Below are 27634 nucleotides of genomic sequence, written 5' to 3' on the forward strand. Positions count from 1 at the left end.
AGCAGGTGGGTAACCATTCCCTCAGTCACATACTTCAGTGTCTGAATGATCCAGGGCCTCTGCATCAACTCCCAGTGAATCAGGAGTTGTGTCCACACAATTTCTTCACCTTAAAGAAGAAGAGAGCCTCCACATGAGTAGACATTGGTATAGAGATCCTGACTCATATTTTTAAGTGCCTGCTGCCCGTAATGTATGAGCTGGGCTTAATCCCATTCAACTCAGTGGGGGGACAAAGGATCACACTATTCATGAATGACTAAAGTAGTTGTATAATTACCTCTTTATATAGGAACTATAGTGTAGTGGCCAAGAGACTGAACTTTGACAGCTGCTGAATAAGGTTTTAGCTGCCTATTGGTCAGAAGCTGACTCAAAGCTGATTGGGAGGTCAGCAGGGAGTCAGGTTCTAACCCCTAGCACTTCCCTGTATCCTAGCCTGGTACTGCTGAGACACAGGATTGCTTCAGAGGAATAAGAAACTGACTCACAGCTGATGGGAAGGGGCTTTTGAGCGTCTGATCCAACCTCCCCCCAAATTTCTACACATTAAAGTTGGAGATAAGAAGTAATTGGCTACTGACCTACCCATTGCAAAAGTAAGAGGAGAAAAATGACAGGTTGTTTATGCGTGGGAGTTTTACCTGAGGTTTGTTGCTCACTGGACCCACACTTTCCTGTTGGGAATCTATGCACCAGCAGTCTCCAAGCTCAAATCAACCCCCCCTTTAAATGCTTCTTTGTAATTGGCTTACTTTGTAGAGCTTACTGTGAAAGAAAATCCCCCCAAAATCGAATTGCTGCATTAAAAACCATTTTAAGAAAAACAAAACAAATAACGGAGCAATCTGAAAGCGGGGGGGAAATCCAAGCCTTGGTGTTAAAAAAACCTTTCTTCTGCTCAAAAAGAGCTCCCAGAAGCATTTGAATCCCTGCCTCTTTACACGCTGCTTTGTAATTGGCTGTGAGAGAAACCAAGCTTCTGCGTCCCATGCTTTGCCTTATGCATGGGGATTTCACCCGTGCTGAGCTCAGGGGAGAGGGAAGAATCAGGTTAACAGAGGAATGGGAAGTCCCGGGATTTGTGAGGGCTGACAGAGAGGTCATCTCTAATGGAGGGAAAACTCATGCATAACTCCAAGGAACAACAGAGACAGACCGGGAGGTGAACATGAGTGAAAGTATCCATGCATAAATGACCAGAAAAACTGCTGACTCTCTTGCCCCCCCCCCCAAAAAAAGCTTGTTGGGTATAGAGCAAAATTTCCCCAGATGGAGATCAGAAGCCAAGCTGGGAGCTGACAGGTGCAAGTAGCCTATAGCTGCAAACAGGTTGAACAGCCCTTGATTAATCAGCCCCCACATCGCCACTGGTGAGCAGGATGTGAGCCAAACTGGCAGGTGTTCAAGCATCCCTATATAATACACTTTCACATGTCTGAATTGTATGAAGCAAGTAATAAGAAGACCACACATGTTCCAGATAGCAATGGTGTAACTTTTCCCAGGCAAATCACTCATTTTATGAATAGTGACTTTTAGAAACAAATATGATAGTCAATAATCTTTTAAACACTGAAGCTAGGGAAAATGCCCCTAGCCATTGCCTCATCTTCACAACCTTGTGCACTACTGAATTCAGGACCCCACTGCAAGGCTATGATCTGTGGAACAGGTCCAGTGAGACTATTTGTACTGGGAACTGTGCCTGGCTTTATTATTATCCCCACACACATCTGTTTTAAGAAGGAACAGGGATAATAATATATGCAGGCATGTTTCACATTTGACCTGCTGCTCACGTATTTGTATCAAGTACAAAAAAATCTCACGGGTTCCTGTTCTGAATGATAAGAATGATATTCCATTAATGACCATTGTCTGTACTTCCTTTCATTCAGGACTGTAATAGGTTTAACTACAAATTTTACCCTTAATAATGTCAAAGGAACATGTGAATATCATTCAAAACATAGGTAGTCACTCAGGATGTTTACATACTGAGGGCATTCTCCACAATCAAGTTATTGCTGTTCAGGCATTAGCTGTATTTGAAATTGCATTGAAGGATACATACATTGGTAGATACTGCACTTCTGAAATAATTTACCAGATTTTCCAGTATAAACTGGGAGTTCTGTTATGATCATGAATTCATTTCCCCATGTGTTTACTACAGTTGATTGTGATATACCTCTGTAATTTTTTCACTTTGAGCTGATTAGTGCTATTATGTCATGCCGCCAAGAATATTGCCTATGGCAGAAATAGAAATAGCAACAACTCACAGTGGTGTAACAGCCACTATCAAAAAAGTGGGGGGAAATGCCCACTGTAGGGAGCTGTTCAGAGGTTGACAACTGAACATCTGCTTCCCAGCATGTGCCAAAAGAGGTCATCCTGAGAACATGTTGAAATAGCAGCACAAAATCTATCCACACGCCACAAAGATTATGTGTACATTCCGCACAAAAGCAAACAAATTGCTCCTAGAAAAAACAGGACTGCAATGGGGAAAGAAGAAGAGGCCAGTGGATTGATAAAGCAATATAATCTGGAATTGCCGTTATAACTGCACGTACAAATGATGGTAACTCTTCTACATTTGGCTTATGTGGAACTCCCTTAGTGGGGAAAAGAAAGTAGATTCTTAAGAATGCCTTAGAACAAAAAATCCTTTCTCTGAAGTAGGCTGCTGGAAAAAAATTCTTCTAGAATTAAATATTCATCTCTAGGGTCCTTTAGTGTTAGAGTAATAATAAAATGTAAATCCCCAAAATAAGTGTATGCTAATGTCAGTGGAAACTGCTTGTTTTCATTCCTCTAAGGAGACAGTGCATTTGATATAAATAACAGAATGTGGAACCCGTAGCTTAAAGGTGTATTTAAATTAGATGAGTGAATCTTTGGTACTTTGCATTGTCAATTATTTAGTACCCAGAAACAAAACATATCTTTTCTTTACTCTTGCCATTACCCATTGCTGGCATTATTTTGTATGGAGAACACTAAAAGTCACTCTGAGTGCATTTCCTCTTCATCTAAGTCAAACTGCAAGGTAATCCAAAATAACTCTCTTAAACCTTAGAGAAACTGATTTCCCTGTCAAACAGGAAGGTGTTAACATGACAATAGCCTGACCAGTGAAATGAAAGACCCATAAGGAGGTGTTTCATTCCAGCAGGGTTCATGAACTGTGCCCTTGAATTTGGATCCCAGTTCAGTGGAGAGAGCAAAATCCTACAAGGTGCTTCTTGAACTTGAACTTCTTGCATTGTAACTGAGGGAATCCCCCACTTCCTATACTGCAAATACTCTTAGCTAGGCAGAATGTTGGAATGCTTAAATGGAGAAAATATTTTAAAGATTCATCATGCAAGCAAGCTTATTTGTGTCCAGTTATATGTTAATGTAAATAGAGTATTTTAATTTAAATTGTATCTGAGGGAAATATTTGCACAGCGCTGGAAACAATGACTTTATCCCATGACCCACTGCCTTGATACATAAGTGCTTTTGGTTGATTTCATGGGTCATCCGTCTTCTTGCTGTCTTCTTGCTTTAACATGCTCTAGTTAGTCAGCTTTACATCAGAGAGTTTGGCCTTATTTCCATGTGTTGACACACAAGAAGGTAATGTGCTTACAACTATGGCAGTCAAGTATCTGAGGGGCTGCCAAAGCACAGAGTACCATGGGGAATTTAGAAATGATGCGCCGTGAGAAAAGACCTAGAGGCCAAGAATGGATGGTGTAAATCCAGTGGAGTGTTGTGTGAAAATGAATTACCTTATTTGACTGCAACATTTTAGGTTAGGCATTTCACCCCTAAGATTACATGTTACAGCTGAACATCGTATTTTAAAAGTATATTTGGGTATACAAATAAACTTGATGACCTTGCAGTCATGCTGCAGCAGTCCCAAGGTCTCTGGTATGTACCCCTGTGTCCATGTTTTGAACTCTTGTCAGTGGCTAGCTAGAGGCCTCTAAGGTGCTCAGAAGCTGGACAGGAAGGCAACAGCCTCCTCCTTTTGTTTGAGCACAGCATCTGTTAAACATGCAAGGAGAATACCTGAGTGCTGGTCTTCCCATGGGTGTAATTCCCAGCCATGTGTACATGCGATGGAGCTGTTTCTAATAATTTTTAGTAACCCGCATAAAAATATGACAGTGTTTTTTTTAAAGCCATGAGGCTGCTTTTTGGTGGCATGCTGTCTCTCTGGAAATGATCCCCTCGCACATGCTCTTATAAATGGGAGAGGGAAGGAAATAACACACCTGGAGCATACAGTATACATTGATGTGGAGAATAAGCAGCCAAAACAGGCTTCTAGAGAAAATGCAGTTACAATGTGTGACCTATGCAAAATATTACAGATATAATCCACAATGGCTTTATGCGACTAATACGATGGCAGAAGATATTCTTCTGCTCTGTCGTTTAAAAGTTGGAAAACAGGAAATACAGGAAAGATTGGCCAAGGCTGAAGTAAGGTGCTGGAGCTGCTTGAGTAGTTGAGGCAGGTAAAAAAAAAGTTCTTATGAGATGCATCTTGGTGACATCAAGGGAATGTGAGGGATAATACGTGGTCCTGCAAGGCTGGTACTGCACAGAAAAAATAGGTAGATATGCCAGCTTAGGCAAGGAAGGAGCATGTAAGAATATAAGGGATGGGGTAGAGAAGGGGCTAGGCATGAGACTCATGCCCGCCCTGTGCAGATGATACCTGTGATGGGAGCTGGTCACTTGAGAATTGAATTATGGCTTCCTGGTTTGCACTTGGCCTTTCCAGTTTACTCGAAAGTGCTGCAATTTCAGTAAGGATTCTTAAACAAGGTTACTGGCAATGGAATTGGTAAGAGATATTTTACAAGATCTCATTTGCTACATCAGTCCTGAGAAGCTTGTGAGAGCTATACTCCCTGGAAAGCTCAGCAAGGTAAACAAGATGCGGTATCAGCTTTGTGTCATGTAAAACCAGAAGTTGGAAACAGAGCAGAACCATGTAGATGGGAGGATGCTTCCCAGTCATGACTTATGATGAAATGATGTCCTTTATTGTATTAGTATTTAAGAGAAGTGGATAGGGTAGTCTTATAGCACAAGCCTAAGAAGACTTTCAACCTTCTAAGCTTTAGATTCAAGTCCAGTAGCACCTTAGACACCACCAAGTCTTTTGAGGTATGAGCTTCCAAGTCAAAGTTCCCTTTGGGGATGAAGGGAATTTTTAACTCTTAAATCTAGCTCTTCTACTGCAGACCTACATGACTACCCTTCTGAAACCCTTCTAAGCTCATTAACTTTAAAGGGTGTAACTCTGCTTAGAATGGTACTAAGGCTGCATTCCTATGGACACTTTCCTGGGTATAAGCCTGACTGAATAACACTGGATTTCTATCCAAGTAGACCTGTTTAGGATTGCTGCCTGAGGTTATTAATCTCCTTCCTTTTTTGACCATGTGGTGATGAAGGTGTCAGAAATGGAACACAATCCTGCTGGATTTCCAATTTTGGATTTATTCCATGAGGTGGCAAGTGGTGAGTGTTGGCTTTCAGATGTTGCAGTGGCCAAGCAAAGTACTACCTTCTTGCAAAGCTGCACTGGAGTTCTCCATCCGTGATGCTACAGATGGCTGCCCCAGGGTGGCAGTGTTTTTGGGTGTAGGAATGTGAGCTGATGTGAGCTGTGAGTGGGAGTGAGGATACTGAGGGGGCAGGGATGTGCGATTGCTTCTGTTACTTCCATGCTGTGTACAGCAAAAGATGCTCCCACCCCCACAACTTCCACACCCACACAAGGGCCAGTTGCAATCTGTGCATTTTTGACAAACAGAAATGAAGATAATTGCTATTCTTAAATTTCCTGCCTTGACTTTATGTTGGCAACGATGTGTGCATAGTGAACATGTTAGACAAAGGCACACATGCTTCCTTGCACAACTTAGGAACTCTCTGTACAGAGAGAGAGAGAGAGAGAGAGAGAGAGAGAGAGAGAGAGAGAGAGAGAGAGAGAGAGAGAAGCATAGTATAGCAAGATTTATTTTCTCCTAATTTTTTCTCTGTCTCCAAGGCAGATTCCTGCTTCTTATCTAACTTCACTTCCTATCTTTTCAAGATAAGGAATACATTCTTAAAATGAATTCACATGAGAACATGAAGCTGAACCTTTCTGTTTGCAAGGGAACCTTTGCTACTTTATTATTTAACCCCCCCCCCCCCAACAAAACTCTATTTGACCTATGTATGTGATGGTTGTTGGCTATTAGTGATCTGTATTACATACTTTTACAACTTTTGATTGAAATCCAAATTGAATTTGTGAAAACCAGACCAATAATAGGTGTCAGCAAATGATTCTTCTGCTTTCGACAAGTAACTAGGTGAGCCTGTTTAAGCAAGGTAGGGCAGCATACAGGCATTTGGGTGGAAATTATTCTTTGCCTTGTGGTTTGGAAGAGACAGTGGGAGCAGGGAAACCTTGCCAATTCAAAGTGAACATTGTCCAATTCCCTTCTGAAAATTATTTTGCATTCTTGAAACTTTATACATACATTTGGTTGTTCAATTAAGTGTTGGCTGCTTAGCATTAAGCTTTGAGTGTAATGCAATTTTGGCAGTGCATTAAGGAAATAGGATGTAGCTTTTTGTCTAATAGCCAGTCTGTCAGATAAGCAAACATTAAAATACTTTGTACAACCGTTTGTTCACATTTATCAAGGGACCTTGAAAACTAGGTACTTAAGTAAGTGTAAATTTAGCTGTCTCCTGACACAGAAACTTACCATCTGTTAATTATATAACAAACACGGACAAAAGAAAAATAGGTATTGCAGAATCTGAAAACTATTACTAACCTCCTCCACTGTAGTTGCTTTATTGGAAACGGATCTTCTTATGAAATACCGAACAATTATTTTTTCCCCATTTCAAAATTTTCCTCTTTCATTAGTTTGTTATGCTGTTTATTTCAGCTTTGGTCCAAAGAACAGTACATGCCCCACTTTACATGCATGATTTCCAAATGAATGGGTTTTCCCTTTGACTTCAATGTTGAGGCCAGCGCTGCCTGCACAGTGAGGATGGGTGCATGGAATGACACCCGGCATCAAGGTCGATGAGAAAGACTTTCTGTTGCACCATTTCCACATGCATCCACATGAATTAGGTCTCTCTGGATCAGGATGAATGGCTGCAGTCTTGTGCTTTTTAAAGCCCACAGAAGTACAATTCACAGAATTCTTTGGGGAAGTTGTGACAGTTGCACTGTTATAAAATTGATATATATTTGTAGTTTAGCTGCTGGTCCACTTGTCCCCACAGAGAATTGTGCTGTGATATAACAAATATCCCAGACTCGGAGTGTTGAGGGAGAAATAAAGTATCCGTTAAGTGTCTGTTCACTCACAAATGTACATACGCACACAGATAAAGAAATTCACTTTAATTATATATAGTTCAGATAAAAAATTTATCTTTATGATTTAAATTCAGATAAAGAAATTCACTTTAAGGATATATAATTCAGATGGCTCGATCACTGGCTTTAATGCAGCAGCGCTAATGCCATACCTCCAATGGTTACTTTAGAATGATATAACAAACAAGCTGAAAAGGGCAAAGCTCAGAGTGTCCTGGAACAGAAAATAACTCTGTATGGTATTTTAGATTTTGCAAAGAAAAGCTGTACAATTATACAGATGTGGGCTGTGTGGTGTGTGACATTTCTGCACTGTGCAAAGTGGATGAAGTCCCCAACATGTATTACTGTTATTCACTCCACTTATCACCACTCTGCCAGCGCTTAGTGTGCACTTCTGTCCAATGTCTACATGCTAGGAATGAGCAGATGATGAAGTGGTTCTCTTTCTCTTGCTTGTAAGAGAATGCTGGGGGCTGCAGAACACTTTAAAGCACCACTAGTAAATTATATATCTGTGAGAGCTTACCAAGCTATAATAATAAAATGCACTTGACCCTTCACACTAAACTGTTATATTAAAATATAAAGAACTATGTTTCTGTCAAGTTCAATTTATATTTATCTGCTGGCTTTGTGGCACCCTAATCTTGAAATTCAGCAAGTTCGGTACTAACAAATGTCTTATTAAGGATACTGCAGGGAGCAATTATTCCCCCTTCCCTCCTGAATTTCTTCTGCCATCTTATAGAAGCATATATCTTGCCCACATAATCTCAAAACACTCAAGAAGCAGCTTTATTATAGGGGCTTTAATTATTCAAAGGCTCTTTTTTCCATTTGAGCTCACTCCAGCTTCAGATTAACCCATTAATGCTTAAACAAATTAGTGATTGAAATGAGCAAAGGCCATGTGGTCTCAGGAAGATATTTTAGGAACTACACAGGAAGATATTTTAGGAATAACACAGATGTGTCTTTAAGCTCTTGGAATTATGTACTTAGCAGCCTTAAAGATGAAATATGGGGAGCAACAGGAAGTATAAGTACCTGTTCTTCCTGTTCCTAACACCAGTCTGTATTATTAGGAATGAAACTCCTGAATCCTCTACACAATGGAGAAATATGAAACTGATCTGGGAACAGCAAACATGTGACACTTGAACTGTCTCTTCCCCTCCATTCCACTCCATTCCACTGCATCCAAATTTCATGATATCCAAAGTCAATATACTTTGGATTGGAGAATTAACCTAAATAGTAGCACTGTGTTCCTACCTATTGCTTCTAAGAGTAAACACTGGTTTTCTGAGGTTCAACAACCCAACTAGTAACAAGATCAAGGTTCCAAGGGCAAGAAGGAACAAGTCAGGTGGCCAAAGACAAGTGGTTTGATCTAAGACAGGCATGGGCCAAATTCTAGAGGCAGCAGCTAATGAGCAGACGGGCCAGATGCAAAGATTGTTGTCCAAGGTAAGCAAATGGTCAAGTTCCATATGCAGCTACTAGAGTGAAGAAGCATGGAGAATAAGGTCACAATCAGGTAGGTCCATCTCACAAGAAAAGAGATGACTCAGGCTGACAAGGTGGACCTGGGCTAAGGCTTTGTAGAGCCAAGTGGATAGGCATTAGTCCTCTGGATCACCTGCCTATGTGCTGAGTGTGCTGGTATGTTTTATATTGCTAACAACATTTGGGTTCAGCCTGCTATAGTTCAACCGGCTATTCCTTAGTGGATCTTTGACCTCAATGGAAGTAAGGCAATAAGCCTGTCCATGAGAAGTCTCAGTTTGAGACTCTTAGTATCCTACAATAAGCTACATTTTAGTCAAAGTGATGAGTATCAAGGTGGTAGGAGAGGGAGGGGTGAACTATGTCAAGTTACAGGGGAATCTTTGTTTCTAACTTTAGGTCCTTCTTCAGTTATCAGCAATGACGACGATTCAGCAAGTCCTCTGCATCACATCTCTAATGGGAGTAACACTCCATCATCTTCTGAGGGAGGCCCAGATGCAGTAATTATTGGAATGACAAAGATTCCCGTAATTGAAAATCCTCAGTATTTTGGAATCACAAACAGTCAACTCAAGCCTGACACATGTAAGTAAAAGACGTTTATATGTATTTCTGTAACTTTTAAGTCTCTCAGATTGTTTCTTAGAGCTGAGTTAATAAAATGTGCCTTTGCAAAGGAAGAAGTGGGAACAAATTGTATGCTAGTTATCAATGACTTCTTTTAGGCATATAATGAACACCTTAAACTTATCAGATTCTGAAGGCTGAGTAATTCAGTATTTTAGTGATTCTTAAAACTGTCAAACAGTGGAGGTCAAATTGTGGTATAGTTGCATTATTTCCAGTAAATTTGTTTTTCCAGTTTCTCTCATACAACTTAAGGTTAAGGCAGTAGTATTCTGTTCATTGATTTCTGCCTGAACAGCTGGATCAACACATACAGGGGAATGAGGTGAAAATGAGGTAGAGTTCTGGATGGAATGTACCATTTCAAAAAATGGGTGTGGGAAATCACCGGGTTTGATTCCCCACTCCTCCACATGAACGGCGGAGGCTAATCTGGTGAACTGGGTTGGTTTCCCCACTCCTACACACGAAGCCAGTTGGGTGACCTTGGGCAAGTCATTCTCTCTCAGCCTCACCTACCTCACAGGGTGTCTGTTGTGGGGAGGGGAAGGGAAGGTGATTGTAAGCCGGGTTGATTCTCCCTTAAGTGGCAGAGAAAGTCGGTATATAAAAACCAACTCTTCTTCTTCTTAATGTTTCCCTATGTTTTAAAAAAATCTCCCTATAAAAAGAAAGCTAGAAATGAGAGGGCTGGTCTACAACTTTTGTCCCTGATTTGTTAGTTTGTTTTACTTATAGCAAGCATTTTAAGTGAGAGAACATTCAAAACTAGTACCTGCAGTCTGAATTGGTACCATCCATTCTACCACATTCTCCTGCAAGTATGGTCTGTGTTCAACTGTACTCAAAATAAGGGGAGTCCACTTCATTCAGATCCTGAAAATGAGTTTTGATTTGGTTTCAAAAGGTAATGCAATAATTGTAAAATACCATTTTGTATATTTAGTGGCCAAAATAATTGTGTTCTATCATTTTTGTAGCATTGTTCCTTTTGAAAATAAAACTGGAAAATGTGTTGTATTACTCAGTGTTACCACTCTTTCCTCCAGTCCAGTCTTAGCCTGCCAAAACGGTCTGCGTATAAGACAGAAGTCAAGTGGCACCTTAATGACTAACATCATTTATTCCAAAAGCACAGGTTCAGACTTACCTACGAGCCTAGTTTGCTGGCCTGCGCTGGGGAGGGTTGGGAGCTGGCACAGGGTTCAGGGGCTTGTCCAGTGAGGCATGGGTCATGGGAAGTGTGGGGGCTCAGCTGGGCAGCCAACACACCGCCACTAAATGGCAGCCAGAGGGGAAGCTGGGGAAGCCATGATGTTCCTAACTCCAGCTGGAACTTTTCCTGCCCAGCTGCCCATCTTCCCAGCCCAGCCTATATTTCAAATGGGTCAGTAAGACCCTGGCTGAATAGCGGCTGACCCGGCCAGCAGTCTACAGACATGAGCTTTTGCACTTGGGTCCACCAGCCAGGTATTTAAGAAGCCTGTGCTTTTGTGAGTCAGAGCTCACTTCTTCAGATGCTAGGAAGATGAAATCATAGTCCCCATTTTTATAGGGCAAATTATAGAATGGGAGGGGGAAAGGGAAGAGAGGTGTAGAGGGAGGCTGTTTAGTATGAATCCTGTCATAAATCATAGTCAGTGGGGTGTAGTGGTTAAGAGTGGTGATTTGGAGCGGTGTACTCTAATCTAGAGAACCGGGTTTGATTCCCCACTCCTCCACATGAGTGGCGGAGGCTAATCTAGTGAACTGGATTTGTTTCCCCACTCCTACACATGAAGCCAGCTGGGTGACCTTGGGCTAGTCACACTCTCTTAGCCCCACCTACCTCACAGGGTGTCTGTTGTGGGGAGGGGAAGGGAAGGTGATTGTAAGCCGGTTTGATTCTTCCTTAAGTGGTGGAGAAAGTCAGCATATAAAAACCAACTCCTGCTCCTCCTCTTCTTCTTCTTCTTCTTCTTCTTCTTCTTCTCCTCCTCCTCCTCCTCCTCCTCCTCTGTGTAAGGGAGTGGAATGGGATACCGGCCGCCAGGAAACCTGTGTGCCTTTTTACAGAATCTGATCTTTAATGTGAACAGAATCTGTGAATGGATCATCTGATAGCATTGGCAACATCTTGCTGGGGCTGGGAGATCTCCCAGAATTACAGCTGATCTCCAGAATGCAGAGAACAGTTCCCCTAAAGAAAATGTCTGCTTTGGACTCTGTGGCATTCTATGGCTGAGGTTCCTCCACTCCCCAAACCCTGACTTCCCCAGGCTCCACCCAGAAATCTCCAGGAATTTCCCAACACAGAGTTGGCGCTTTTATTGTCCAGTCATAAAAAAACAGTTAGCACTTAAACTTGTTTCTAGAGCTAGGTGTGAAGGATCATGGCACTGGGCAAGGCAACCATAGGAGAGGGGATTAATTCTTTCCCCCTGTGCCATTTTCCCGGGCTGCAATAAAGCAACAATAGGAAAAGAAGACCCCTTAAAACATACCCCTTAAAACAAGCTTCAGTGCCGCCTGTTAGAATTTGTTCCAAGCAAAATATTTATATAAATGGAGTACAGATTTCATTGCACAAGCAATAGCATTGGAACTGCAGCATATAAACAGAGGAACACTTCCAAGGTTAAATTTTTGGGGATATACCTGTTTTACATGTTTGCACAAAACTGTAAAATGTGAATGTGACATTATGTATCATCCTGATTCAGTCACCATGGAGGTAGAATTGATTGTAGCTAGCAAACTCAGATTTGCATTTCATAACATATGAAATATCTTAGAATCTGCTTGAAACCTGATCAGAGTAAGTATACAGTTTGACAGATGAAGCACATTTATTACACAGTGGCATTAGCCAGTTCACCAGCTCAGCCAAATGCTGTCTGATGCTACCAGCTCAGGAAATACAGTTCTTTCAGTAGAGTTAAGATCAGCATCTAACAGGTTGTAGGAAACCAATATGAAGTTATTGAAATGAATAAAATTGTTGGGTCCTTCTTGCTGAACACAATGACTGTTATTACCTTTGGCTTGGAATCCAGAATCTTCATTGGGTGTCACCCCTCCATTTACTGTGTAGCTATGTTTCATGCTTACTATAATTAAGGCCATGCTGTTGGTCATAAGCAACTTCTAGATCATAGCCAATGTGGTATGACTGGTTCTGTGCCAATGATTGTGCATAGCTGTTCTCATATAATCGGATCAATTTCCTTGCATGAAATAGTTTCTTTGGATTGCATCCAATTTAATGCATTAAAGGTACATAAATTGTAAAAGATCCAGTTGTTCTAACATCAGTTAATTCAGGCTGGATACTGTGCCTATTTTAATTTGGATTTTTATTTTGCAACATATGAAGGCCCAAAGGAAGAAAAATATTATATAAGGGCCACAGGCTACAGTTTAAACACACACACACACACACACTGGCCCATTTCATTTTCAACTCCTAATGAATTCATATATGTTCATTTTTATTTTTGGCATTAAAACCTCTCATAAATCTTCAGGTGAGAACAGTAGAGGTAAATAAAGAACACATAACAGGTTTATTCATCCCTCAGTCAAACATCATCTTCTCTCCAATTCATTATCAAGTGATCATATAATTAAGCAAGTGTTTGTACTTGCATGATGTTCCTTGCCTTTGGCAAGAGTTCCATTGATTAGCTTGAGAAAAAAGCAGTTGTTGACTCAACAAACCTTTTGTTGACATGACAGTTGGTAATTAAAAGAATGTCATTGCTGGTTCTAAAGAATTGTTTCTGCAGTGAAACAATCTGACACAGTAGAATGACAACATATAGGTAGATAATGCCAGCAAATGAGATCAGTGTGCCAGATAATTCAGCAAGACATTTGAATTAGTAATCCACACACTTAGTTTATGTTCACACTAGGGCTGTTGGAATTTTTGTGTGTGTGTAAAATTTGGGTTTATTGGCCATTCCCCCCCCCCCCCGGGGAAACCTGAATGCCGAATTTCCTATACCGGTAAAGGTAGGAATTCGGCTTTAAATCCGGGTTTCCTGAAAAATTTGGCCATTTAAACCCTATGGGGGCTATCCGTGGCTCCTGGGGGGCATTTTTGCAGGTAGAGGTCCCATATTTTCAGGGTAGCTAGAAGGGACTCTCCTTGCAAGAACCCCCAAGTTTGGTAAAGTTTGGATCGGGGGTCCGGAGTTATGGGGTCTGGAAGGGGTCGCCCCCATCCTCCTCCATTGAAAAGCATTGGCAAAGTGGCTGTGTTCAGATGCTTTAGTGTGATCTTCGCAATATATCGCAATGGAGAAATCGGGCTTTAAACGGAGGGAAAGTTCGCCCCGAGCCTCCATAGAGATACAATGTATCCAGATACATTGAATCTCTATGGAGGCTCAGGGCGAACTTTCCCACCATTTAAAGCCCGGTTTCTCCATTCATTGCAAAGATCACACTAAAGCATCTGAACACAGCCACTTTGCCAATGCTTTTCAATGGAGGAGGATGGGGGTGACTTTTTTCAGACCCCATAACTCCGGACCACCTGACCCAATCTTTACCAAACTTGGGGGTTCTTGCAAGGAGGGTCCCTTCTAGCTACCCTGAAAATTTGGGACCTCTACCTGCAAAAATGCCCCCCCCAGGCGCCACGGAAAGACATTCCCGAAAAAGCTGGATTTTTATCTGGCTTTCTTAGGAATGGCAAATTTGGCTTTGCCAACCTCCTGGATTTTGCGGACTCAGTAAACCCGACCCCGAATTTTACCAAATTTGCATTTTTTCAGTTCGGTTTTTACCGAATCAACAGCCCTTGTTCACACAAGCAACTACTTCATTTTACAAACCTCAGCATACATTATCTACTAAACTGGTCTCACTGAGGCCTTATGGAGGCCTGCTTCATATTTGGCCAGGGAGCTGCTCTCAGCATACTGCCTCTGAATATGTGGGTTCTGTTTAGCTATAGTGAGCAACAGCCTTTATGAACTTGTCAAATCAAATCAAATTTACTAATACAGTCAATTGACCAATCACATGTTAATACATCAGCGTTCTAGACTTAATAGTTTTGTTCCGTAGAATTACAGACTGATTGTATAAATTAAGGTGTAAGATCAATAAAAACAACCCCTGGTTAAAATTATCACCTTAAAATTCATAAAATTGTAAAGTATTTTAGCAATCATTCTCTAATAAAGTTTTGCATATTTTAATTGCAACCCTGCAAAACTTGGCAGTTTGGAGCGTAAGCTGTGGATTCTCTCCTAATAGGAGCTTCTTTACCAAAAGCTCAGCTGGCTCTTCAGGAAGTTTGCCAAGCAACAGGAAAATAACCTTTGATTGGACTTCGCAGTAGAATGGGCAACGCATCAGTACATGTTTGATGGTTTCAATGTCCCCTGTCCCACACAGACAAAACCTTTCTGATCTAGGGAACTTCTGATATTTCCCTTCTAAAACAGCCGATGGAAGAGGCTGAACTTGTTTTCCATAATCTGTAAAAATCTTCCATAATCTATAGAAAATCTTCTTAAAGTCGCATATTGTGGCAGCAAATTATATAAACTGACTATGTATGAAGAAGCACTTTCTTTTGTGCATCCTGAATCTATCAAACATTTATTTAATGGTTCTTGTAGGTTATCCGGGCTGTGTAACTGTCAGGAAAGAAAATACCAAGACCACGGTTACACAGCCCGGATAACCTACAAGAACCAATAAACTCTGATCGTGAAAGCCTTCGACAATATTTATTTAATGTTTTATTTTTGTTAGTTTTGTGAGTTTATTAGTTTTATTAGTTCTGCTGCTATTATGTCTCCCTGTCTCATCTTTTTTTTAAAAAACTAAACAGCCCCAAAACACATTGATTTTTTTCTGCTTCAATTTCATGAGCATTGCCCCCCTTCTTTGCATCTTTGAGATGGTGGCAGCACCTGCTCTGAGATATCAGACCCCGCTGTCTTCGAGTGAATGTGTCAAGGCCAGCCACACAGTTCTTTCCTCTCTAACTGGCATCTCCCAATGGAATTCCACTTGGTTGGGACCGGGATCTGTATGAAAGAGACTAAACCAGAAGCAGAAGTGATAAAGAATCATATCAACATGCCCTACAGGAACAAAATAGTTACCACCAAAATATTGTTAGACCATCTTTTTTTTCTTACAAAAAGCCAGGTTATGAATAAGGGCCTGGGTCTGGAGGCACAAGTACATCATAAAAAGACAGTGTATTTTATTACAGTTTAGCGCAGGAAACTTGGTAGAAAAAGCTTAAATTTCAGCTAATATTACTTCTCCTACTCCTAATAATAATAATAATTACCATCATCATCAACTCAGCCTCCTCCAAGGATCTTAGGTTAGTGTACATGGAATTTTGCCCATTTGTGACCTCACGAGAATCATGTGTGGATGGATTAGGTTGAACAGTGGTATCTGGCTCTAAATATCCCAGTGGATGTACAGAATTTGTTCATAGCCTACATTTTGGCAGCTGGATCCTCGAATCCTTCATTGGTGCACAGCTTAGTAGTTCTATAGCTCAGCCCTTAGGCTAGATCGGAACCGTAAAAAGACATATGAATTCTCAATTCAGGCTGCACTCATATTGCTTGTGCATTTTAACACCAAAAATCAGATTTTCACTTCTTTATCCTAACGATGACCTTCTACCTCTCTATTAGAGAATGAACCAATACATGTGCCATAGAACAACCCCACTGAAGAAGGTAACAGCAGTTACTCAGACCTCATTGCTGGTTGTGAAGGGGCCCCCATAACAGTTCAAGCTTCAGGGTCCCAAAAATGTAGGTCCGCCACTGACAATATATAATCCTGGTGTAGTTCACTCTGTATCTTTAGAAAGAATAAGAGGCATTTCATTTGAGCTTCCTTGATCCACACCTAAACAAACAGGCAAGCTGCAGCATGCTTTCTCAGAAGCAAGACTTATTGAGCTCAGTGGGGGCTTACTGCCTAGTAAATGCACCTAGGATTTCTGCTGTAGTATACTAGACTCTTAAACAAATAGCATAGAATACTTCAAAGATTAAATCATGTAATGAAAAAATCAAAATCTGCGGGATGAGACAGATACTTCTGATGTTGTTAATTTATGCCAATATAGTAGCCCCAGCTGATAATTTTCCTACATTTTACAAGTGTAAAAATATCTTCATATATATATACAATAATAGAGGATAATGTCAAACCAGAACTTTACTGGTGCTTTTTCCTGTGGTCTCAAACCAGAAAGCGCTTTTAGATCATATGATGCCTATTTTACAATAATACGACTGGGAGAATGTCCAGAATTTCATGAATGTTCATATTTGATGGATTCTGTCAATCCCAGAGGAATTTTGTCAACTTGTTATGTGACTATAATTATTCACTAGTCTATCTCTGAATTTGTATGGGCTTGCCAGCATTATTGCCAAACCATACCAATCACAATTCATTTTTGGTCATTAACTAGTTATTCCGGTCAGGACTTCCCTAAGATCTTTGAAGAAATACTTTGCTAAACTAAACTCCAGTTTCTTACTAGAGCATAATTATAATTTAATTAAAATTCTATGTTTTGTTAATGAGATTGGCTCAAATACTATTTTTTGAAAATTATTTTTATTATTCTGCGAACTCACATTGAACATACACTCAGAGAAGAAATATCTCCTGTACTTAGGGGACTGGTTGATTTACAAATCCTATTCTCCATACCTCCTAAGCCAGGTGGGACTTGGAAGGTTCTGAATCAGGATTGGATCTTAACAACTACAAGTGGAGTTCCACTGAAGGAGTTCCTCTGAGTTCCAAATACCCACCCCCCTTACACACACACAATGTATCTCCCAGGGGTAGACAGCAGCCTGAGTAGGGAATCCACAAAGCCACCTTGAACCTCAAGGGGAAAGTGGGGCATAAATATTTTAATAAATAACTGGGGAAAAACTGGAAATCTACAGAATTCCCACTTCTTGTGTAAGCAAAGTCACTTCCTGCTCAAGGAAGTGTTTCTTTTTATCCAACCCTAGGTGTTCATGAACTGTGCTGCTGTTGAACTTGGGAGGGCTAGAAAACTTGAAGATCTCATAAAATAGGATTAGTAATGTACCATATTTACTGTCCTGCATCATAGTGATGCCAGATACAGGATTAAACTCTGAAAGAGCATAGAAAGAAAAACCAAAGTACAGTAATTTTGCTGACCACTACATTGCCATTGGTTAACCAGTCAAATTTCAGAAGGCTAAATCACATGCTTAGCCTCTTTAGAGGGGGTGGCCAAGGTGTGATCCTGATCTTAGTGCTCAGTAGTTCATTCTACATGTATACATTGAGTGAACGGGGCTCTTGACAGACCTGTAATGAACACATACACTAGTGTTCTTTCTGCCTTTGTTTCTGCATGTGAATTCATGTAACATGTTATGAGAAAAGTGGAGACCTGATTTCTCCCCTGACTTAGTCCTTTGAGTAAGAGAGCAACTGTCTAACTGGTCATGATGGATTTATTCCACAAACTCTTTGTTGCTTCCATCTCTACAGCTAGTGAGTTGGATTCAGATGTGCTGGCATAGCAGCACTTATGCTAGCGGGACAGCACTTCTGTTGGCAAAGCAGGGAATGTTTGTTGACTCCCCCCTCCCAACACCTACTTCACATACCCCATTCTGTTCATGAGGGCTTTCTCACCAGAGCACAAACTCAGTGGACTAAGTGGGCTGTTGTGGGAGGTGGGAAGGGGAAGGTACCACCCTGCAAACATCATTCAGTTCACAGTGTCATATATTAGTTCAGAGAGCAACCTTTTTGAACAGGCACAGACTTTTGAAGTTGCCGGATCAAACATTACAAAAGATGCAAAGCAGCCATAGATGGCTGGACTTTTTTTCCCATTCTGAAGCTATAATGCTAAGCCAAATCCATTTCTGTCATTTTTTAAACCCCAGACTAAATAAACAAGTAAAAAACCACAGAGGAAGGGTGCCCGACATAGAAGAGGACTAAAGGGATAACAGCCACCAGCTAAGGTATCACGTCAGATGCAGGGAAGTGGCTCTTTGCTTGCTGAATTACAGATTTTAGCAGAGTGGCCCACCACTTAGTGATAGAGCAACAGACCCATGGAGCAGCATTCTTTTAGAAGCAGATGTTTGGACAATTGCTAAGCAGTTGTTCTGGGCTGTTCAAGATTAATGAATCTAAATTAACAGTACCTAAAATGCTTAAGTGGGAAAATGGGAGGAAATCTGATTAATGCAACAAATTAACTGAGGTATAGAGACTTTCTTTTGAACTTGAGCAGCTTACTCATACTCTTGCCACTTATATCTAAAGCGTGTGTTTCTTCTCCCTTGATTAATCTTTTCAGCCTGCTCTCTTTTTTAAAGAACATCTGTAATCAGAAACTTATCTTTTTCACTGCAGATGAACAACCCTCGAATGAAAAACTTCCCGTTTACAACTCAGTGGCTCAGATCCAGAGAGTCTCTTGGGTATCTGAAAGGCAGTTTCACGATTTCTCTTTTTGAGTCCGTGTATGGAGGAGGGTTCTCCTCTTTCCACTGATCTCTCACTTCCAGCTGCAGACTCCTATTCCACATCCCTGTTATGAAGGATTGGCCCCAATTTCAAATATATTCTCATGTGTTTTAAGCACACATGATGCTCAAAAGAATACTTGTACCTTCCACTTCTCCTCATTGCTAGTTTGGTGGCTATGTGTTTGGATTGTTCTCTCCCTAATATCTGACAAATGTGGATCTGGCTGTCTTTCTTAGAAGTCCACAGAGGTCATTTATGCATGGGTACTTGGACTCATGTTCACCCCGTCTGACTTGCTTGTTCCTTGGAGTTCTGCTTGAGTTTGCTGTCTATTAGAAATGACCTCGCTGCCAGCCCTCGCAATATCCAGGCCTTCCTATTCCTCTGTTAACCCGACTCTTACCTCTCCCCTGAGCTCAGTCCAGCTGAATTCTCCATGCAGAAGGCAAAGCAGGGGAAACAGAAGCTGGCTTTCTCTCACAGCCAATCACAAAGCAGCGTGTAAAGATGCTGTGATTCAAATACTTCCTGCTTCCTGCTTTCTCAGAGCACTTTCTGAGCAAAAGAAAGGCTTTTTAAAACTGAGACTTGGATTCCCCCCCTTTCTTTCAGATTGCTCTGTTTTTTGTTTTTTGTTCGTAAACTGCTTTTTTAATGCGGCAATTGGGTTTTGGGGGGAGGGAATCTTCTCTCACAGTGAGCACTGCAAAGTAAGCCAATTACAAAGCAGCATTTAAAGTGGCGGGACTTGATTTGATTTTGGAGACAGCTGGTGCAGAGATTCCCAACTGGAACAGGTGGGTCCAAGCAGCAATGAACCTCAGATAAAACTCCCATGCATAAATGGCCAGAGTGTTCAAAATTTTGAAACAAAAATTTGTGAGGATACACTGATGTTCTGCATTTAGACTTTAGCTGTTATCTGTTCCTTTCTCAGAAATCAAATCACATCCCTGTAAGTAGTTCAGAAAGACTCTGTAATAGATACGTGATCTGGAAACTTAGCATGAAAATAGCAATTGAAAAGAATCTTCCACCAGTTGTCTAGTCCGGCTTCCTGATCCACAAAGGTATCCTTGACAAATATCTATCTGGTTTACTATCCAGGGAAAGAAGGTGTCACAAATTTCAGCCAAACTAGATGACAGACGTAACACAGATCTAACTGTGGGTCCCCCAAGTCAACTTGCAGCAATATGTAACATCAAGGCACTAATGTTCCCAAGAACTACAAGGCCCAAGTTGGCTCAGGAATACAGCCTGGGGGGAGGAGGGGCTTCAGCATTCTCTCCACCATTTTCCTGATCTGGAACAGCTGCAAGGGCCCCTGTTTGCCACACTGTGGGGTTCCACATGTATTGACTGCAGCATGTGGCAAACAGTGGCAAACAGCCCCCTCCATGGCCATTTTGGCAAGTAAACATGCACAGTCACTCTGCGTAGAAAGTTGTGTGATTTCTCCCATAAACAAACTTTGTATCAGGTTTTGGAATCCATGGATGGCAACCAAGGAATGTTGACTCACACTTCATGAGTGATTTTCTCCTAATTTGTCACCACCTTGAAGCAGGACTTTGTATTGTGAGTTCATACATTCAAGGGCATTCAAAGCTATGTACGCTTACCTGGGGTTAAATTCCATGAAAATCCGTTTTTAAAATATGCATAGGATTGGGTTGGCCATCTAAGAATTCTTAAATATTTCTTTAAGAAAGCTGATGTTCCTTACTCTTGCAGGAAAATATAAACTAGTAGGCCATTTATGCATGACTATTTCCTCGCGGTCACCCTGCCGACTATTTTAGGGCTTTGCTTTGATTAAAGGTAAAGGTAAAGGTCCCCTGTGCAAGCACCAGGTCATTCCTGACCCATGGGGAGACGTCACATCCCGACGTTTTCTAGGCAGACTTTTGTTTGCGGGGTGGTTTGCCAGTGCCTTCCCCAGTCTTTGATTACATTTGCATTTTTCAATCATCAGAGGCCGCCTCGCTCTCCTTGCACATTTCTGTGCATTCCCCCACGTTTTCTGGATGTTGGCTAAACAAAATTCCAGAAAATATGGGCAAAACACGCAGAAACGCGCAGGGAGAGTAAGGCAACCTCTTACAGTTGGAAAATGCAAACATAATCAAAGCAAAGTCCCAAAGTAGTCAGCGTGGTGACCGCAAGGAAACAGCCATGCATAAATGGCCCTAGTGTCACACATACTGCCTACTTAGTATATGTGTCATGTAGCTGTAGCTTTGGATTGCAAGAGCACAGCAAAGGTTTTTAGTCCTATAACAGTTCCTCTTTGTTGGATGCTGATCTTCACCCTTGCACAGGTGGCTCCCAAAGGCTCATGTTCTTTTGACATCCTAAGGGCCAGTGTGGTGTAGTGGCTAAGAGCGGTGGAGTCTGATCTGGAGAATCAGGTTTGATTCCCCTCTCCTCCACATGAGTTGCGGAGGCTAATCTGGTGAACCAGATTTGTTTCCCCACTCCTACACATGAAGACGGCTGGGTGACCTTGGGCAAGTTACAGCACTGTTAGAGCTCTCTCTCTCTCAGTCCCACCTACCTCACAGGGTGTCTGTTGTGGGGAGGGGAAGGGAAAGGAAGGTGATTGTAAGCCGGTTTAAGTCTCCCTTAACTGGTAGAGAAAGTCAGCATATAAAAACCAACTTCTTCTTCTTCTTCTTCTTCAACATTTTACAGAAAGGCCTTTGTACACATGCAACTGCCCCAGCTTTGGATAGCTTTGCAGCAGGGGAAGTGTGCCTCCTTCCATAGTCTGCCTCAATTTGTGCTTTGGAAAGGAGCCATTCAGCCTCTAAACCACATCAAACTAAAAAGGTTTACAAAATGGTGCAGGAAACACTAAAAATAAAATTGGGGGAAATAAAGTCTGAGGGAAATTTCTTGAAACTTCAGATTTTTGAAATGCAGCTTCCGAAGTCTACTGGTTGAAGTGTGAGTGACATGCATTTGTGTAGTGGCTTCATTGTAGAGCTTTTATCAGGTGTCAAATATCAAATGCTATAAACTATGCGCCAGCAATTAGATGCTAAATTGATACAAACTATCAGCTGTGACATTCCATTGCAGGTCGGTTGCCAAAAAATGAAATGCTATTGAGGTATAAATCTAAAGCTGGAGAGCAAATGTTTTAAAAAAATCAAAATCCATAAAAATGCCATTTTAATGAAGATATCCATAAGTCATTTCAATAATGTCTATCACATTAAAGGTACTAAATAAGTGTACCATACAACAGTACATCAGTATACCACAAGCATGCAAACATTTGGCATAATAAAATAAACAAAATCCCCCACAAATATCAATAAATCTCAAATGTACACACATTTATTTATTTATTGTAAACATTTATTAGCTGCCTTTGAGGAACTAAAGGCGACTTGCAACATAAACAAAACAACAATGATAAAAAAAACCCTAAAAGACCACAATTTAGTATCTCAGTTAGGACTGCCAATAAATAAAAACTAAATTAGTCAAATGTAGTCCTTAATAAAACTGTCTTCAGCGGCCTCCTGAACACTGAAAGGGAGGGGGCCAGGCGTACCTCCCTGGGAAGGTTGTTCCATCGTGGGGCTTTCTTGGTTCCCAGTAGCTGGTCCCAAGCAGCTGTCTAGCCACAGAATTCTACACAGTAACTGCACATATAAAAACAATATACTACCCTTATATTGTATGGTCCTGAAAGGTTAAACAATGTATGTCCTGCAAAATAAATAAAATAAAACAAATAAAAACAGTTTTAAACTTCTGTTGAATACTGTAATCAAATATTAAATACAGCAGATATCAAACAATGATATCAGATATTTGCCACAAATTCCATTAATTTTCAACATCAATATTAAAACAGGAGAACTTTGGAAAGCAAAATCATTTTCGACCTAAAGTAAGAATGAGTTTGAGCAATGCCATGACCACTAATTTCTAGGGTTTCTCGATTAATCATTAAATGAATTGATTTTAGTCATTTTGATCAATTAAAAAGGGGTGTGTGTGTGTAAAGTGCTGTCAAGTCACAGCCAACTTATGGCGACCCCTTTGTGGGGTTTTCAAGGCAAGAGACTAACAGAGGTGGTTTGCCAGTGCCTTTCTCTACATAGCAACCCTGGTATTTCTTGGTGGTCTCCCATCCAAATACTAACTAGGACTGATCCTGCTGAGCTTCTGATATCTGATGAGATCGGGCTATACCATGCTGCCTTCCCTCCAATTAAAAAGGTACTCACAGTTAATTAGTGAACACATTTTACATTTAATTTTTAAAAATACAATACCAGCAAAAGTCACAGGTGATAAGCACCATTTTAAAAGAAGCCATCCCTCTTGTGCGAGTTGAACATAGAATGCCTCTTCTAAGATGAAGCCTGCATACCTACCAAAAAGATCTGGATCCAAAGCAGTGCCAATAAAATTCTCTTTGCCTGATGGTGTTTTCCTGCATGTCCCAGAACCAAAGCCAGCCTCCTTGAAGAGCCACTCAAGAAGGTTGAGGGACCCTCTGGAATGGTATGGGATGTGGGGCATGGTGCTGCCTCTGGAAGGTGGAGTCCATGGAAACTGGAGGTTCCCCCTTTCCACTAGCAGAAGTGCCTTTGACTTTTGGATCCCAACCTAAGAAAATATGCTTTGTTATTTAGAACGTGTTTTTCCTCCTATGCAAATTTAATCAGTTGAGCCCTAATCAAATAAAACCATTACATTTAATAGATTACAAAGGGCTTAGACTGAAATAACTCTGCATAAGATTGCACTGTAAGATATCTCTTAAGAGCCCTACTAATTGCATGCCATTAAACAAATTAATCCATAGTGTGTCTGCATTTTGGTGTATCATTGAGAACTCTAAGGAAGGCTCAAGATGCAGCACTGAATAGATGCTGTTAGCTGGTCTTACTAACTGTTGTGCTGTGAGCAAGTCACTTGACTCAGGCAAGCCCATCACTTGATAACAGCAGTATCTAATGATTCCTTTCCTATGTGAATGAGCCATTCCATAGACAGCTTTCTTCTCACCTAGTGTCACATCAAGTACTACGCTTTTGATGTTATTTGTTTAGTTGTTGGCATTTTAAGCTCAGCTCTTGGAATGATTCAGGCTCGAAGGCTGGCATCTGAATGTGTGAACTGACTGAAGTGATAGCAGTCAAATATACATGTTTGTGTGAATAGGCATGCAGTCCAAAACAGAGTTTTGTAGCAAGTGAAATGAAAACATGAAAATAACAACTTGATAATTATGAGGATTTTTAAAAATAGCAATGGAAAACACACATGTAGCTTGCCTGAAGAGGCTCGGAATATGTTCAGTTCCATCAAAAAAATGGAAGATTCAAATAGAAGTGAATGGCAAAAGAGAGAAGCAAGCATGATTGGTGACATTTCTGATCAAATATTTATACCTGGGATCTAGTTAGCACTGCAATATTAAGGGTTTCTACCTAGTAAGAGGTGCTAATTCAGTCTGCTTTTATGCACAAAACTTGCATTACCACCTTAAGGCTCTGCTGAGTTTAGCAGTGTTAAACGTAAAGACCAGGTTCTCATAGTGTGTGAGAAGATAGTGTGTGATTCTCCTAAGGACATATAGGATACCTGGAGGGCACTGTGTTCCCAGATGGGATTGGAGCAGAATGCTGTGGAGCCTTCCCTATTTGTGTATTGAACGTACACTTGCAGAACTCCCTTACTGATGCCTGTTAGAATAGTAGGGGTGTCTTCTTCCCAACTGCCCATGGTGTGTGCTTTTTGAAAGAACTTGGAGATGTCCGGTTCTGTAAATGTATTTGGATTAGTATCCCAATACATTGATCCTTGTGCACATGTGCATACAGCCTGAAAGCCAGCGTATAGTGGCTAGACTGTTGGACCCAGAAGAAGGAGAGCCAGATTAATCTCCCTGCCCAGCCACAAAGCTTTCTTGGGTGACCTCTTGACAGTCACAGTCTCTCAGCCTAACCTATCTCACAGGGTAAGGCAAGGCTGAATGAAGCTTGTTCTGACCACTCCTGACCTTTCCCTTCCTGTGTTTTTTTAATTGCCCATTATCCACGCATGCCCTTATTCAACAGCTCTTGCATCTGCCGGAAGATTGGAACTGTGCCTTCCTGTGAATACCGACCAGCCTTGGATGCTTGCCTGGTGCCCACTTTTCAATCAACACTGGACAGTGTGTGAGGAGGGGGGGGGACAAAAGTGTATAAGAATTCTCCTGATTGTTCGCCCCTCCTTTCAGATGCATCGGAACAAAATGTTCAAGCCTGTGCCCATCTTCCTCTGCTTCCCATGCTATGGGAAGCTGTGAGCGAGTTCATTATGGTGTGATAAATCAGCCAATAAACTTGCATGCATTGTGCTGCGGAAGTGTTTGGGCACCTCCTGTTCCTTACTGACAGCTGCTTGGCTCAGAATGTAGTAATTATCAGCTCAGAGAGGGAGAGGGTTAGAATGAGAATGTACGCAGAAGTGCATCATAGCAAGGATGGGATTAGGCTGACTGTTGGGCCACAAGGTTTAGCCTCATATGAAAAAGCTGACCGAAGCTGCAGTGTGCACTGAGCTTCAGGTAGATCCTTGTTCCTGAATCCCATAACCAAACATCAGTAGAGTTGCCAGGTCCCTCTTCGCTACCCGTGGGAGGTTTTTGGGGCGGAGCCTGAGGAGGGTGGGGTTTGGGGAGGGGAGAGACGTCAATAGTCCAATTGCCAAAGTGGCCATTTTCTCCAGGTGAACTGATCTTTATCGGTTGGAGATCAGTTGGAACAGCAGGAGATCTCCAGCCAGTAACTGGAGTTGGCAATCCTAACCATCAGTCCTCAATAGGTGGCAGCATCACTGCTGGCTACAGTGTCTGCCTTCAGTGGGTCCCTAATGGTAATCTAAAAGGCCTGACATTGACAGCCCCCTCTTATGCAAGTTTACTTTGAAGTAAATCCTAATACATCCTAAGAAAGTGGGAGCACATGGATTTACAGGCCCAGTTTCTCTCATACTGTGGCAGCCTAGTGAAAGCAATGAGTCCCATATTGGCATGTTGTGTCCAGTAGCAACTTAAAGACCAACCAAACTTTCCAGGGTATAAGCTTTTGTGGGTCAAAACTCACTTTGTCAGATGCAAAGCTGTATATAACGAAGTGAGCTTTGGTCCCCAAAAACTTATACTCTGGAAAATGTTGATGGTCTATAAGGTGCTACTGGACTCAATTTTTTTTCTCCTACTACAGACTAACATGACAACCTACCTGGCATTTTCAAGCCACCTACACAAGTAAGTTTCACATGAAAGCAAACAAAGGCAAACAGAAATGCGGCTGATCATCATCATCATGGCCTTCTCTAATTTGCTTACTAGTCTCCAGCATTTACCTGCACAATTACAGAGAGAGAGAGAGAGAGAGAGAGAGAGAGAAACCCCTCCTCAAGAAAAAACCTAGACGTAAAAGGAAATGTTTAAGGATCCAAGATTGCAGCGTTATCAGTGGCTAGTTGCTTTGGCACAAGCTCCTTTGGCAATATTGCTTGTCTTGCCTTATTCCTCCCCTCCCCCCGCTTTATACCTCAGAGCAAGAGTGTAAATCATATTTGCTAGAATGAAATATCTTCTTTATCCCAGTTGTTGCATGAAGCAGACAGAGTAAGTGGCAGTTTAATTTAAGAGGAGCAAGTGATGAGAGCCACAGAGTAGCTTGGATTTAATTAAAAGGGGAGGACATACTTTATCTTCTCGGGTTATGTGAATTTCCCCCCTCTCCTTCCTTTTCTGTGCAGTGTAATAAAGGGGAGCAGCTGTTAAAGAAATAAAAAATGGAAGTGACAAGAGGAAAAACATTGTCTGTTTTTCCGGCTTTCCCTCTTTTTACAATCTATGTCTTGAATCAGCAGTGTTCAGAATCATTTTCTATATGGCTCTCTCAGCTCTGATGACAAGAGATGTTTAAGGATAATTGATGGCCTCGATCCCATCAGAAATGAAGCCCCCCCCCCAACATTTCAAACCTAATCCATGCTCCCACGTTATTTTCTTTTCATTTTTTATTGCTGAAAATCTCAGCCATTGCAAACCATCCCAGCTGTTTTCACGTCATCAAATTTTAACCTGTTTAGGTATTTTTGGAGGGGTTTGTTGCAGCTTCTTCACACTACCAATATCTGTATCTATATATCTACATATATTTCTATATATTGACTAGTTTAATTGTCATGGCTTCCCTCCCCCACTCCACTGCCAAAATCATGGAATTGAACGAGGGTGCAAAGAAATTTCCAGTTGCTGTCAAAGACCTACAATGCCCAGGAAGGATTCCTGTGGAGACAGTATGACTGTCAGCATAAAATAGTAGTACATATTTTCCCTTAGGATGCAGCTATTTAATTCGGGTGCTTCCGTACATACAGGCACACATACAGTCATGAATTGCAAGGGTCTTGGTCTTTTCACATGTTCAGTTTGTGTGACATCAAACATGTATGGCAAGCAGAGTGGCATCACAGCAATGAGCTCTGCCACTTACCTTCACACAT

At 41.3% G+C, this 27634-nt stretch overlaps 1 protein-coding gene across 5 annotated transcripts in view; it reads left to right on the forward strand.

Annotated features, from left to right (window-relative positions):
- The window catches only part of NTRK2 (neurotrophic receptor tyrosine kinase 2), a 190021-nt gene that overhangs the window by 117312 nt on the left and 45075 nt on the right, over positions 1–27634 (forward strand). For 4 of the 5 annotated variants that reach the window (XM_056847989.1, XM_056847991.1, XM_056847990.1 and 1 more), the window contains one exon: positions 9332–9520. In XM_056847989.1, coding sequence (XP_056703967.1) covers positions 9332–9520 — 189 coding nt within the window. The remainder of the gene's footprint in view (positions 1–9331; positions 9521–27634) is intronic. The other variant, XM_056847988.1, reaches the window with a different exon arrangement.

Source organism: Euleptes europaea, chromosome 4 (genome assembly GCF_029931775.1).
Source record: "Euleptes europaea isolate rEulEur1 chromosome 4, rEulEur1.hap1, whole genome shotgun sequence".
Classification (NCBI taxonomy): domain Eukaryota; kingdom Metazoa; phylum Chordata; class Lepidosauria; order Squamata; family Sphaerodactylidae; genus Euleptes; species Euleptes europaea.